This window comes from Cygnus atratus, chromosome 1 (genome assembly GCF_013377495.2).
Source record: "Cygnus atratus isolate AKBS03 ecotype Queensland, Australia chromosome 1, CAtr_DNAZoo_HiC_assembly, whole genome shotgun sequence".
Lineage (NCBI taxonomy): Eukaryota > Metazoa > Chordata > Aves > Anseriformes > Anatidae > Cygnus > Cygnus atratus.
This window is the reverse complement of record NC_066362.1, coordinates 61,376,987-61,393,301: the sequence shown is the minus strand read 5'-3', so window position 1 is coordinate 61,393,301 and position 16,315 is coordinate 61,376,987. Positions and strand designations below refer to the sequence as shown.

Sequence of the window (16,315 nt, the reverse complement as noted above, 5' to 3'; positions counted from 1 at the left end):
CTAGGACTGTGGGTGGGGAAGTCTTTTGTATTCCTATCGGATCCGTCTCCCCTACTTTGTTTCTACTTTAATTCACCTTCTATCAGCTCCCCCAAAGCCCTACTGACATGCCTGAGAAGTAAACAAGATTGCATGCCCTTCACAGACTATGCTAGGTTTTTTGTTCTCATAACTCTTGAAGGTACTGACTCTTCTATCAGTATCTCCTGTTCTGGTGAGTGAGAAATTACAAGTCAGTAGAGCTGACTTTTAAAATAACAAACACAGGTATGTGAATTGTATTTTTTTTCTTTCTTTCTTTTTTTTTTTTTTCCTGAAAAGCCAGAGTGAGCTGACTCTTCGGTTTACTGTACGCCAAGTTCAGGGAGGCAGGCTGATCTGTAGTAAGACTGAAAAACAAGTTTATAGGTGCACAAACACTATTTGCCCTGCCTTCTGATCCAGACTACCAGATCTCTGCACCTCCAAAGCCTTTCCTCTCCTTCGCCTAAATGCTAATGTACTTCTGTGATCAGGTACAAAGATGCTGGAATTGCTTGTGTTGGCATTTCCCTCAAAGGGTGCAAGGGAACCTCTAGGAGCATCAAAAATGAGCCACAGGAAAAAATCCAACATATTTGAAGGCTGACTTTAAAGTCAGCTCCTAATGTTTCCATGGAGATCAAATGCTATGGAGTTGACAATGAATTCTCTGGTTGTGCCATTCTTTTCAGGAAAAAAAAAAAAAACTAATAAAAAAACAAAACACAACACCTTTAAGTGCCTGGACTCTGCAGTACAGCCGTGTTATTGATTTAAAAAAAACAACAACACATTTCTATCTCCCACTCCACCCCTATTCTCTTATGGAGGTGTTAAGTCTTAGCTCCCTGTTTTTCAGGGCTAGGTCTGTCAGTATTGACCTACAGAATCAGCTAAATTCCTCAGGTACTGAAAAAATTCCCCAGGCACTGAAAAAAATTAGCAGCTAATGAAAATAGTATGCTTCTGTGAGAATAAGGACATAGATATGCTATTCAACATATGCCGTAGGAGATGCAAAGATGTGCGTGATTCCCCTTGAGGAGTATTACGAGCTGAAATTACAAAAGAGTATTTCAGCAGAAGGTACTCAGCGGCATACAGAGAAGCCCATACAGGGGAAGGAGACAATCTTTCAAGTTTCCAGAGAGCCCCCTCTTTCATTTTCAAAATGGGTGCCGGCATTAATAAATAAAAGCAAAATGTGTTCTCAGAGCACCAGTAAGCATAGAGAAGTACTAGAAGTAAAGATTTAACACAGTGCCCTAGCTCTGCCTTCTAAGTATAATATATTGTGGGCCTTGTCCCACCTTGTCTGGCAGTCAGCTGAGCAACTGTTTTCTAGCTAAGAAACACTGAATGGGCTGCCTTGACACCACGTTAAAACCCCCAAAGATGGCAAGGGGGGCATATGTCTACATGGATGATTTCTTAAGTGTTTATTTTTGGAGTCAAAATAGGAAATTAGATAACATTCAAAAGGGAATTGAGACTAATTTCTAAAAGTTGCTTACTAATGGTAAGTAAGGACAAAGAAACACCTTCAGCCTTATCCATGTATGTGGACTGAACATATATCCATATATATCTGTATATATATGGGCATGTATCCACGAGTGTCCAGCTTTTGATATACACAAGAAAAGGAGAGCAACTCCTTAGGTCCGAGAAACACAGTGTAAAATGAAAACAGAGACCATGACTTGCAAGCAACCCTGTCCGTAAGGGATGCCACAATCTGTGTAGGAGAGACCTGCTTGAAAAGAAAGACTGACAAGTCCTGAAAGTGAGGAGAAAAGGGCATTTTAGAGAACTGGCTAACTCTTATTATCTACCTATGCATGTGCTCTGCGTTGTGACGTTGCTGCCTGAGGGGCACTGAGGCACGAGGCCTGCACGGCTGCTCCAGGCTCTGGGTCTCATCGCAGGTCCACAGAGACCTTCATCAGCTCCTCTGTGTCCTCCCCAGCACCCTGGTAATGCGTTTGACCCTTTTAAACAACCAAGAGCCTTAGAGGGGTTTAAACATTTAAAACCTATTAACGCCGTACATTAACTCAAGTTCACTCCAAGTCTAGGCCTTAAATCACTTTAAACATAATGCAATATTTAACCAAAAGCACAAGTAGGAACAGAAGTGTGCGTGTGTGCTGTGGGAGGTATGAGAAAGGGGGTGCTGACCACGTCTCCCCGAGGCTTGTTTCGCAGATTCACAACCCATTTATGACATCTCCTGATACAACTCAGCCTTTGTCTCCATCTGGAGGTCAATCCACCTAGGTAAGTTCCTACACTGGTCCAAAAGGAGTTTTGCTGAATTAAGTTCCTCTGCAGCCATCACTAATTTAGTGTCTCCCACAGGATTAAAATGTGATTGGCATCTCATTTCTTGCAGTGATCCAGCTTCTTTTGAATTATAAATAATTTTTGAACTGGCAAAAGGTATTATGTCTCTGTGAAAACTATATTTATGCCAAGCTGCTCAGATCACAGCCATTTAACTGTATACCCCTGTTTTAGCGGAGATCACATGCTGCTGCTTAAGCTCTGTATGCACACAGCTGTGCATACACGTGTGCATTTGCACTTGCCTTTCCATATGGAAAAAAAGATTTTATGTAAACTTGATAAGGCTATTCCTTTCGGAGAAGAAGCGCAATAAACTGGATTTTCAGGGAATAATGCAGTGGGAAATAAAAGAAAAAAAAATCACACAAAATGCCTTCAATCTTCAGTGTCATGGATTGATCATGTCACCACAAGCGCACATCCAGAAGAATGTGGAGACACCTTATCATTAGTGAGAAATAGACATCCCAGGCTCCTTGTTAGACCTACCATGTTTCCAGATGGAGCCCAAGGAATGCCTTTTGATTTCTCATTTTGTTTGTCTTTCTCTTTGCCTCCTCTTGGCAGCTGCTATGAAGGTACTTCGTAACTGCCGAGGAGACGTCAATCACGGAGCTTTGCCTCACACTTGCTGTATTAAATTGTTACGTTTTTGTTTCTTAAATTATTCAGCAGTGGAATGATTATTTTCAGATGGCAGGACCACAGTTGTGCAGAATAAATACTCGTATTTTCTACCGCTCTGTGCTATTTTCAAAGTACAGTGAGTTAAATTTGGGCCGCGAATGACTCAACAGCTGGTAACGATCCATGGCTGCAAATACACAGATGCCTCAGTTGTCAGCTACCAACATATGCAGAGCGCAGGCAGAGGAAGCACAGCACTCGGGCTTGGGGATTTTAAAGACGAGGCTCTGCACGGAGGCAGGGAGTGAAAGAGGATACAGATGCATGCGGCACATCTGTACCGACAACTGCGCCGCGCTGGCTCCCCAGCCCTGTTTTGAAGCTCCCCTTTCTGATGGGGTTTGCATCCCCCAGCATCCAAACCACCCAGCACCACAGCCCCAGCTGTGCCTGTGCCCTGCTGGTGCCTTGCAACAGACCCCGGTGAAGCGTGACCTGGCTTGGGCAAGAGCAAGCGACCCGCTGGAGGTGGGCAGCCCAGGCTAACAAAGCAGTCTGCAGGCAGGATTTACCCCTGGAGTGAGAGAAGGAATATTTTGGAAACATTTCTGAGAAGGGATGAGGATGAGAAGGATTTGTAAAAGGTTCTTTCTCCCCGGATTAGAATATAAAGGCAGGCTGGGAAGAATGCGCTCATACATTCGTAAGCGGGTTGTTCATTTCTTTAATAAACATCCTTTCCTGCGTCTCTGAAATAAGCATTAAATTGTGCCAGCACACCTGCATAACTTTATTTTTTCTTCTCTCTCGCACATCTTTCCTGCCTGCTTATCTCCACCACAGCAGCCAGCATTGGAAAGAATAGGAGTTCACCTCTGCTGCGGCAAAAGGCTGGAAGCTTTTGTAACCCTGACCTAAGCCCTGTGAGGATGGACAGGCTGCAAAGAGCAATCTCTCAGCAGCAGTCTTGGGTGGGTCAGAAGAAACCCAGAAGAGCAGCAGAAACAGAGCTGGCAAAGGACTCTCAAATCCCCCAGACTGGCAGATCTCCACTGCAGGGGCGGAGGAGGAGAGGACACAAAATCTTCCCAATGTTCCTGGCAGCAAGTGCTTGGACAGAAAATTGGAGAGGAAAAACTCCATAAAGCCGCTTAATATGGCCTTTTAGTGCCGGTGAGAAAGGGGATTGCAGCCTCCCAGATGATGCCCCAAGACCAACATTTCACTCAAAAATGTCACCAGGCAAAAGCAAGAAATGAAATGCTGTGGGAGACTACAGATCATTTTATCACAGATATGCATGGAGAAGCTAAATCACATGAATAAGGGCATTTAGCAGCTGGAATAATTTCCAGATAGACTAATTAGAGTCTGAATTATTAATGGTAAAATTTATAATTGGCTCAAAGCAAGGTTACAGCAAGAAACATACTTGACTTTGCAAAGAATAATGAATATTTGCAACGGTAGTAAAACGATATGCTTCTCTAAGGAAACGGGTAGCAAATGGGGCAAAAACCCTAAAGTGATACTAAAGTGCATGGCACAAGACAAAACTGGCAGAGACAAGAGAAAAGAGTAAAGAGAACAAGTAAAAGAGCAAACAAGGGCAGAGATGATTTATTGCATTTATTTGCAGTAAATTTGGAACAAAATAAGACAATGCAGAAGTCTCTCCCTGAAGGGCTGCCTTGTTAGGCATGCAGTAAAAAACCTAACGATTTCACTGAAATGTTTTCTCAGTACTGACAAACTTACAAAGGCAAAATACATGAGTGTGCAGTTGAAGGACAGAGCTCTGATAAGGCTGATAAAACGTCGCTCTTTGTGGGTCTTTTAATACATTTACAAAGGCAAGTGATGTAGCTCTTGCCAGGGATGTAATTTGGTCAGGGATAATTCTGTGCTGAAGCAAGTACTGGAAAAAAAGATATTAGAGGCACCATTTTATATTTCCAGCTGGAGCAAGGGACAGCATTTCAGGAGGGACGTGCACCATGGTGGGCAGGGGAGGGTGCGACCATTGCCAAGACAGTGCCCCCATGGGGCTGTCCTGCCACCCCACACTCCCCATGGCAGGCATTGATGAGGAATCATAGAATCATAGAATATCCCGAGTTGGAAGGGACCCATAAGGATCATCAAGTCCAACTCCTGGCACCGCACAGGTCTGCCCAAAAGTTTAGACCATGTGACTAAGTGCACAGTCCAATCTCTTCTTAAATTCAGACAGGCTTGGTGCAGTGACTACTTCCCTGGGGAGCCTGTTCCAGTGTGCAGCCACCCTTTCGGTGAAGAACCTCTTCCTGATGTCCAGCCTAAACTTCCCCTGCCTCAGCTTGACGCCATTCCCATGGGTCCTGTCACTGGTGATAACAGAGAATAGGTCACCTGCCTCTCCACTCCCCCTCGCGAAGAAGTTGTAGACTGCGATGAGGTCTCCCCTCAGCCTCCTCTTCTCCAGGCTGAACAGGCCAAGTGACCTCAGCTGCTCCTCATATGTCTTCCCCTCTAGGCCCTTCACCATCTTCGTCGCCCTCCTCTGGACACTCTCCAATAGTTTAATGTCCTTTTTGTACTGTGGTGCCCAGAACTGCACACAGTACTCGAGGTGAGGCCGCACCAGCGCAGAGCAGAGCGGGACAATCACTTCCCTCGACCAACTAGCAATGCCGTGCTTGATGCACCCCAGGATGCAGTTGGCCCTCCTGGCTGCCAGGGCACACTGCTGGAGGAAAAGGGTTCTGGAGCATTTGGGTACAAAGTCAGCCCTGCTCTCGTAACTAGGAATAAAGAAACCAACATGTTATTTCAAAACAGCTGGCTGAAGTGAAATACGCACTGAACTAGGAAAAGAGCAGGCTGTCAGGGATTGCATTCAAAAGCTGATTTTGTAAAGCAGGTACAACAACAGAAGGTGGGGTGAGGTTGAGTTTGCAACTTTGTGGAAGGACAGTCAACCTAGCAGAATCTGAGATACCGAAACAAGAAGATCCTATGCACGAATGTACTGGAGAGAAGGTGGAGAAACCCATAACTAGATGGACGGATACCTTGTGTGCTTATCATCATACAGGAAGTGTTCTTAAACAACTTGATGAAGTACTGAAAGGAGGGATGCACTGAAGACGCAGGAATTTGCCATGGTAGAGTTGCCAGCGTGCCAGTTCATAGCATCTCAACTCCTCAGGGACGGAAGTAAAACTGAAATTTGGCCGTGACTTGGCAATAACGTTAGCTATTACTGAGGGAGCAAAGACACGAACCGAACGAATCGACAGGTTTACCGTGATGATAAAAGCAAGTAGGTCAAGGATTTGGATGCATTCAGAAGAACTTCTCAAAGTCCAGAAGTGTGAGGACTACTTCTTGGGAAATGATGTGGAGGTCATGCCTGGACTTCAAAAAGCGAAGGCATGCTTTCTTGGTGCACGTAAACAATACTTTGGTCAAAACACAATGTATAAATGCCCCGCATGCATTTCGGGTAGATGTTTAATTGAATCCTTTTCAGACTACCACTAAGTACTTGATATGCATAAAAGCATCAAGTTTGCCACAGGACTCTGACATTTGGAAGCAGTGTTACAGATGCCTCCAAGGTTACAGAAATTATTATAAAATTGCAAAATTACTGGAGGACATGCCCAGTATGAAGCTTTTACTGGTGCACAGATTTTCAATAATTTGCATGTAGAGAAAAAGCAAGAAGCTGCAAGAGGATGTGCTTGGAGTAATGTATAATTTGAGTGTGACCCACTTCTATAACAGAATTAAACAGTCTCAAGTAAGATGCATAAAATGAACCAATCCTAGCAAAACACAAGAGCACAGTACCACATGGAGATTGCCATAAGAGAAACTCTTCCACCTTGCAGGATAAAGTCATCCTGACAACTCAGAAATGAAACTACAACAGACAGTGCAACTCAGGGTACAGGAAACTATGTAATCGTACCACCGTGCAAAATGAGGTCAGAAATACTAAGCATAACTTGCAGTATCCATCTGGCTATGTGCAAGAGGAGGCACTAAAAAAAAATCGTACTGTGGTCCCGCAAATGTCACTCGAGATAAGAAATCCAAGCACAAATCCTACAATAAATACAGAGAATTATGCAAAAGAACTTTGGAAGCCATAAGAGCTCTGTGATTGCTGTTGATACACATACAGTTGGACTAAACAGGAAAGATGAATTATTAATAATTTTAACTTGTTACAAAACATGCTGAATAACAGTGTAAAACACACTCTAAATCACAGTTTACAAGTGCTGGATTCCAGATGAACTAATACCAGATAAGGGCCTGCATTTCAGAAATGACTTATTTCAGCCATTTGCTTGAGAAATTAGATCAAGCATAGTAAAGCAAGTCCTTATTAGGCACTGCCACATGGGCTAGCAAGAAGACTGTTCCATAAATATAATAAAGAACCAGAGGTCCAAGGAAAGCATGTCTGGTCTTGTTAGATTATCACAGCACACTTCTCAGTGTTCCACTGAGATTTCCTGTTGAAAGGATTATGGGCAATAAGGGACCAAACCCACAGATATCCTAAGCTAGGAAATGTTTAACCCTGAGATCATTACAGAAGAGCTGTTTGTCTGGAAATTAAAACAGAACAAATGCTATAAACAGAGCCTAAACAAGCAGAAATCCAAATGGAAGGGAAAGTTATACTGATTATAGCTACCACCTTAACCTGTCATTTGCAATGAGGTTGGACATCATAAGCCTCCCAGAGCATTTTTCCCCCTATTGGACCAGAAAAATAAAGCTAAACAGAACTAAGAGGCACTCTGGCTTCATGCATTTTGAGGACTGATGGGATGATACCTTGACAGCATTTCTGTGATGACAGAAGTAACAGAGTTGTCTTCAAACACTGTCCATCAACAAAAAGGTTCAAATCAGACTCATTGGCTGTAGAAGGAATGCCTATGTAACTTGCGACACACCAGGAAAACACTGATAGCGACTGACTTTCAGGTTAGATAGCTTTAATTGTGTATCTTATTAACTGGCTGCTTCATTTTCTAGATGTTACTTCACGCATATTTGCTGTTAAGAGAAATCAGGAAAGGTGTAGCAGCTGCCACTGACTTGTGCAACAAAGATAATAACCTTTTGTAGCCCTGATCCACATGCCTCTGCTTGGAGCAGAAAACATGGTTGATCTCCCAACACATCTTTATTAAAAATATCACACATCCTGACAGAATTTGGCAGATAAAATAATCTGCTGCCTCTCATTTCAATTAGTTTCAGCTCCCAACTGATAGATCTTGTTATTATTTTGTCTACTCAGTCAAAGAGCATGCTACTATCAGATGGCTTCTCCTTGCATAGGTACTTCCACATTGTGTTCAAGTCAATTATAAACCTTCTGTTTAACATTTTCAAGCAATTGGCTTTTTGTGGCATGCTGTGTTTTTCTTGTTTTCCAGTCCTGGAGTCATGTTGTAGCTCTTCTGCAATCCTCTCCCACCTTTTCCATGTCCTTCCTTATTAAGGACACCAGGTTAGGATGGCCAGAAATAGTTTTGCCTTGCCCAGAGATAATCCCACTTTGTGCTCTTATTGCATATTCTCATCAAGACATCTAAGGGACGAACTGGCACATTTAGCAGCCATGTGGCACCGAGAGCTCCCGTGAAGCTGGATGATCCCAGCAACGGAGATCCCAGAGACCTTCTCAGGGTTGCTGCTTTCCAGGAGGCAGCCTCTCATTCTGCAAAGCTGACTGACACGTTTTATTCCCAGCTGCATGACCCCATATCTGTCCCCACTGAAATGTCTATGGTTTGAGCGTACCAGAAGATAACTTTGTAAAGTTATGAGTGACCCATCTCATTATGTATGGTCACACTGAGTCTTGTTTCACCTGAAAACTTTTATCAGCCATCCTTCAGAATAAACTTCTTCACTAGAAACTCCCCCATATACACTGGTAATTAGTAAATAAGACTTAGCTAGTTTCTAATGAGTGTATTTATTTAGCACTTATTTAGTGTACTTCTAATGTTTTAATCTGAATGCCATGCTGTAGTAAGTTAAATACCACACAGATATCTGAGCATATTATAGTAACACATACAAATTAAGCCTTTAATTACTTAAGAAATACTGATCTAATTTGGCAGACCCATTGCCCATAGAGTATTGAACACCCACAACAAACCATTTGCAGCCATCCGCAGATAGACCAGCGTTTGCCTGCAAAAGGTACTAGCAGACTTCAAATATGTTTGTGGGCACTGAGACAGCCAGCGTCTATCTCACCAGCACCAACAGCACTGGAACATAAACACTCATTATTTGAGCACTTAGTTCCTCTTCTGGGTCTACACGTGCTTCCCTGTATCTCACACTCGTAGCTGTGCCACACCACCGTACGGGTGAACAAGTGACCCAACTCATTGAAGGATGATCTGCTGGGAGGGCAAGGACCCAGCCAAACAAAAACCACCAGCAGAGAAGCGATCAGAGAACAGAAGCAATGCTATTCAATTTGAGACGTTCAGCTAGCGCTGTGTTTGGGACTTAACTCTCACAGCCTTCGTTTAAAGTAACTGCGTGCCATGAAGCCTGCTGGTGACAGACAGTGGGATGGCATCTGTAGCAAGGAAGGTTGGAGCTTTGCACAGGAAATATTGGATGACCCCGAGGGCTGGTGTAGTCGAGATGGGAAGAAGTTCAAAAGCATGGAGTGCCAGAGCATGTGTCTAGGGACTAATAAACGGAATCTCTGCTGTAAATTGGGAGCTGATTAGTAGGAAATTACAAAGGAGGAGAAAGGCCTGGATGTATTATCCAACTGAAGGATGACTGTGGGTCTCTGGTGTGACACAGCATGAAAAGGGCAAATACAATCATAAAATACGTCAGGCAAGGGATTTCCAGTACAGCAAGGGAACCTTCGTGCCCCTGTACATTGACCAGACTTATTCGGGAGTGACCCTTCTCATCTACATCTGAGAGGCAAGTACAGCCAAGAACTGGTGGCAGAAAGGGCTGCTGGATTGATAACTGGGCTCACAGAGGGAAGTCTACAGGGGCAGGAAATTTGTATTTAGGGTAGGAAAAGGAAAGCTGAGAGGATACCACTGCTCCTCATAGATATATCAGAGAACTTAAACCAAAGGTTGTATTTGACTCAAGGACCACTGACTGGGAATAAATACAGGTTAAAACTCTGAGCACTGTTTCCAGCTATCAAAGCAAAGTCTCTCACAATGAAATAGGATAGTAGTGGGAATAACATTTGCCTCATCTTCAGATTTTTATTACTAAATTTATTAAGCTGATAGCATGTAAGGGAGAGGAGATTCTGTGACAGTGTTACTTGTGTCAATAGGGAAGTGGTCTCAACAACTCAGAAGGCCTTTTCCAGTCCTCTGAGTTATGGATGCTGTTTGGTGACAGAAGTAACGTGTAAATACTGTTACTATTCTTGACATACACCAGAAGGAGCTCAGCATGAAACCAAGTCCAGATCACCTAAAACAACTCTGAAAACATGTTTTCAGTGACAAAGGAGGGACATGTGGAAAGAAGGAACATGAAAACAGCAAGGAAAAGAACACATTTCTTCAGACGCCAATATCCTTACCTCCCATGAGGAAGAGAAGCCCCGCCACATACTGCATAAGGCCTCGATCCCAGCAGCACCCCAGCACCCCGATAATCCATCCAAACAGGATGATGGCCACGGCCATGCCCATGAAGCCAGCTGTCATCCTGCGCAGATCTGCAGTGGGGAAGACAGAAAAACAGCATGCTTGTGAACAGTGATAAATTACCATCATCACAGCTTCCTGACAGTCTTGATCCAAAATGCTACCAAACTGCCAGGTCTTCAGTGTGTGTTGGCACAGGATGGTTTACGTAAGGATGGTCAAGAGGGAGGACAACCCTTAGATTAAGATGCTAGCTTGGGCTGGGGAGAGCGAGCAGGTGACCATTTCACCACACAATGAAGCTCAGTGCAGATACACCCAAGGGACTTGTGACAACTTTCTCAGGAATTAAAAGTTGTAAAATGGCCTCAGCGCAATGTTAACAGCTTTAGTCTCTGGGTGCTAGCACAGCCTGTTTAAATCCTGCCTTCACATGTCCATCCATTGCTATACTGCATCCAACAGATGCACCTGCTCAAACTGATGTACAAAGCAGTCTCTGGACTTTACTCCAGCGCAGACACGACTGGGGATTCACCTTGGATCTGACTGCCCGGGAGATCTTGGACCAGTCACCAAGCCCCCCTGGGACACAGTTCCTGATGTGCAGGATGGGGCTGAGCTCCTTGCTGTCCAGTAGTGTTGTCAGTGAAACCCAGGACCTTCAGGATGGTGAGGTGCATAGATACTCTGGTGTCAGAGACAAGAAATGCACTGCACACACATGGCTGGGGCATAGGGCACTTTATTGCCCTCTCTTGTATCTAGATGGTGACCTTGTCAGATGATTTTTGGTAAGGACATTTTTGAGTGCTCCAGGGAGCACTGAGAGTAGGAGGAGAGTACGAGATTGAAGTGAAGCATTTTGTGCTCTGCACGTGGGGACAAAGAACCACATGTGGTCTGGGGTTGACCTGTATTTATTTCAAAAATAAAGGGCAAAGATCCTCAAGATCTAATGTAAAGAACCTATAAATTAAGCCTTTGCTGAATCCCGTATTTGCTTTCTGCAAAAAGGATGGGACTACTGGGATCCCTACTCCTACATGTGCTAGAAAAAATCTTCACTGCTGTTTCTGATGTGCAATCTGAGCAGGGAGACCACCTGGAAAAAAGAGCAAGGACTATGAGAGCTGACGAGCATCTTTACATGCTCGAATAATGGAACAGATGGAGACATCTTCACTAACATTTGACTGTTCCCTGTCCCTCCTCATGCACATATACAAAGTTTAAGCACTGATATGTCAAGAGTGTGTGTGCAGAGAAAATTCCAGCCAAGGCAGCTCTCCAAACATTTGTTTCCTTCTGGAAGCAAATTTTATTTGCATAGCAATTTCATTTTCTTTCAGGAAACAGAATGCTTGTGACAGAGGGAGGACAAATTGAAAGCAGTGAAACAGCCACCAGCCTCTACAGCAGCTTTTCGCCTTGGCTGGTCTTTGAATGCTTCTCAGCTTCTGTTATTTTTGGTCCTTTTTCTACAGTGGGTCAGAAGGACCACCAATACCAGTAGTGCAGGTTCAGTGAAACTTGTGAACAACAATAAAGTGTCATAACCAGAGATTTATAAAATTCCTAAACCAAAAACTTTAAGAGTCTGCAAGGCCTATAGGCATGTTGGAACAGAATAATTTGATTCAGTGAATGACCGCTTCCTCAGGGCTGTGTTCACTGTAGCATTTCTTACCCAAGATCAAGTTGCAGAACACAATTCCTCCCTTGAGGTTATGAGTTCTTGTAGATTGTCACTGATTTTTACAAGGTCTCTCTCTGACAACCTAAAGATGACCAGGCCTTCAGCCCATCAGTGACCAGCGCCCTTTTAACTACATATATGACTTTAAGTCATCTTTTTATCTTAGGGTTCGTGATCATCCCACCAAAATCAAACAAAAACTCCCCACAAAGCATTTTAATATGTTCAAGTAGGTCTGGTGCAGGAAAAATAAAAATTAAAAAAAAAAAAAAAAGCATTTCCTACAGAAACTCCTACTTCCCACAGGCAGTGCTGGTCTGTTCCTTGGGAATTTCTCAGAGGGCTTCCTAAAGCAAGCAGTAAACGTTAGTAAGCATTTTTGATGGCAGAGTGTCTTTGTACTTTGTAGCCCATAAAGGCCTGGGCTCAGTTTGAAAGACAGATGAAAACTTAAAATGTTTACTGTTTCCTATGTCATCTTCAATAACAGCAAAACACATTTCAGCGCCGCTGCACAGCTGCCTGTGTCAGCTCAGCAAAGCCTGTCCGTTTTAACTGGTGACTGCTGACTCTGGGTAACAGCACTTGCTTGTCCTAATGGAAACATACTCTAACTACCTGCTTTTAATGAGCATGAATTTAAATAGTTTTATTCAGCTGTGAGATGTCAGTAACTCCTCAGGTCTATCCCAATAACAAACTGATGGAGCTGGTTCTCACAGGTACCAGAGGGGATCACAAGTATCCCCATACAAGTATCCCATACACCAAACCAAGGAATGGTTTCCATCCCACTAAAATGACTTTGAGTTTTGCCATTGAACAGAATAGTTCAAATAGCAGGACCAAGATTTCTAGACGCGATTTTTGAGGTTTGTTTCACTAGACCTTTCTTCCTGATGGAGCCTGAAATTCCCTTTCTAACAACACAGCAAAATCCATCAGCATCTTAATTCTGGGCTCACACTCTGTTGAAAAAAATAAAAACCTAACCTCTGATTGACAGGTAATACCACCCATAAAAACATTAAAAATCACACTTCTTTAAGAAACCCTAGTTCTTGCAAGTTTAGTGGGCTCAGTTTAAGAATACCGCTGCTTGAGCCAATTGCAGTTCCTCACAATCCCATCCATTAGGGTCTATTTAAAACAAATAAAATACAATCTTTCTTTTCTGTTCCAAAACATCTTGGTTTTTGTCTTGTCATAAACTTCCTTGAAGGCAGCCCTTGCAAATGGCAGAGCTAGAAAAGGGACTGAAAAGTTGGTTTCACAAACAGCCTGTGCTTGTCCAGCAGCATCTTCCCAGTGCTGCTCACCTGTCCGAGCCAGCACGATGCTGATGTCTGTGCTGGGAACGAGTCTGTGCAAAGTGATTCTTTTGTGGGAAAATATTTAACGTATATAACGCGTTGCAACAGCAGATCAACAAGCTCAGGCTATTTAGTAAGGAGAAGGGCAGGGAATAGAAACTCCTCTCCTCTGGACACAAACCCATGTTAATTGTATTTTTTACAATTATTGTTCTGTTGGCATGGTGCTTGACAAGGAAAGAACAGCCGAAAAGCAAAGATTTGCATTGTATACTTGAGGCAATATATAAATTCTCTCTGCTAATTTAGGAGCAAGGGGTGCCACATAAATAAACAATAGCTCATCAGGAAAATGTGATTTTTTTTTTGTGTGAATTTGATTGGCACTGATAAGACTTTTTCTGAATACATATCCTGCAACGGTAAACAGGGTCAAGCTTTGGTCGTGTAACACTACTTTGTAACATCTGAGCACATCCTGAGTCTGATTTTTTATTTTTCTTTATTATTAGTATTATTTTTAGTTAATGAAGTGTAGGATTCTCACACTCTTTCTTTCTTGGGAAACCTCTCTGAGTAACTGCAGCATCTCAGGATGATGGCATGACAATCCCAATCAACTGAAGGAGTGATTGTACCAGAAAAATGCATTGTTGAATTTTATACAGCTAAATACAGGAAGCTGCAACAGCAGACATACCTTACCTTAGCTCTCTCATGTGCACTGCTTAGCTGGTTCTACAGCTGATCCCCTCCTGGTTATCTATCCAGCATCCTCACACTGTAGCAAAGTGCACAGGCTGCAGCGGTACTATGAATCCTCCCTCTCCACCATCTAGTAAGCCAGACCTTTAGGAATGTGGCTACATGGTGCAGGTAAGAAGGGTATTGCACTGCTTGTTCTGTAGGACCTATAGCGTAGAAACTGACTCAGTGCCGTGCCTGTTTGACCAGTAGTCTCAATGATTTGCTACATGGACTTAGACAGCCCCATCACTTGTGAGTGAAAGTACAATATTAGCTTTCTACTCATGTTTCAGAGACACCTTCTTCATCCCATTCTATTCCTTTACATTAACAGACTAAAAGTTAAATGTGAATATCTTCCCCTTGGGAGTATTTTCCATGCCTAGCACTGCCACAGGTGCTGCTGCATGTAGCAGGCAGGGAACTCAATCCTGACTCAAAACCAATGTGGATCCTCAGGCCAGAAATTCAGGCATCGTGTTCAAGTAGGCCAGAAACAACAAATTTCTTGATTAGTAACACTGGAGAAGGGACAGCAGATGAAATAATCCAATTCCCATGACCGAAACTAAAATGGTAAGCTTGAAAGGCACAAGCTCCATGAATCGTGATGAAAGGAGAAACATTAGCATTTTAGACAACCCCCTTAAAATAAAGAAAGAGTCTCATAAAACGACATGTGTTTCCTAAAAGCATTTTAGTCTTCCACTGGAGAATATTAAGTGTAAAGGTTTTCTGAAGATAATGAAAGGCAGAAGAGCCGATTAAGATCTGCTTATTTCCAAGCAGCATGTGGAGAAGGTTCACTCTGTCAGTTTGCAAATGCCCCTGCCCTTCATTTCACCCTGATATCTGTCCATCTGTATTTGTTATGAGCAATGAAGTATTTCATGCTGGTTGTCACATCATGGAAGAAGTTTCACACCCCAGCAGCTGCAAACAGAACATGTTCTGAATCAGTGTTGCTTCTTGAAAATTTCAATATGCCTTTTTGACTTCTGATGTTCTGCCCTATTCTTTGAAATTGCAAGTCATCTTTCCAAAGCAAGGACTCGGTCCCCCTATTGATATCTATCTTCTTCTCCACAGAGGAGTTTAATACTCCAAAAATATTAGGCATTTATTTTCTCTCAACACATAGAGAAAGGAAAATATGAGCCTCTTGTGAAAGACGGGGAAATTGAGACAAGGTGAGAATAATCAACCTGCCCATGACTACACGGAAAGTTTGTGGAGGAGCATATAATTGAATCAATATTACCACAATTTCTGGCCAGCCCTTTAACCACACAGCACTGCTTTTGCTTTCAGAACTGCTTGTTCTCAAGTGTTTGCTACCAGATCAAAGTACAGAGCTTGTTATCAGAGCATTAGAAAGTGCAATACTGCTGCAAACAGCTTTTCAGATAGTCCACCCTACATCTCCCTTCTACCAATACAGAAAGGTCCGTAAGGACTAAGGATCAAGGAAGTCTGTATCCAGAATACCTGCAACACCTTAGAGGACATTCAGGGTACAGCATCACTCTTTCCTGAGGTGTCACATCAAAAGGGAAAACTGAAAAGGAAATCACTAACATATTTCAGTGCCCCTCTAGGACCAAATACCAGGATATAATATCATATCAAGTAGAAATAGACTGGGGTAGCATTATTCTTTAGCATAATCCTTCATTGCACTTTGATGTATACTAGATCTTGATCTACATTAGATCGTACTTAAATCTATACTAGATCATACTTTGATCTATACTAGATCAAAGCACTATAGTAGATCCTATACTAGATTCATTCTCATCTCTCTTTACCGCTGTGGGTTTAAACACATTTGTACTTAAAAAGAGTCTAAATCACTCCCTTATCATCTTTTTCTAAGC

The 16,315-nt window shown here is 42.9% G+C and overlaps 1 protein-coding gene across 1 annotated transcript in view; it reads right to left on the bottom strand.

The window, feature by feature from the left end:
* TMEM178B (transmembrane protein 178B) overlaps positions 1 to 16,315 on the bottom strand; it is a 207,396-nt gene that overhangs the window by 10,359 nt on the left and 180,722 nt on the right. Inside the window, exon 3 of the mRNA XM_035568558.1 lies at positions 10,613 to 10,750. Coding sequence (XP_035424451.1) covers positions 10,613 to 10,750 — 138 coding nt within the window. The remainder of the gene's footprint in view (positions 1 to 10,612; positions 10,751 to 16,315) is intronic.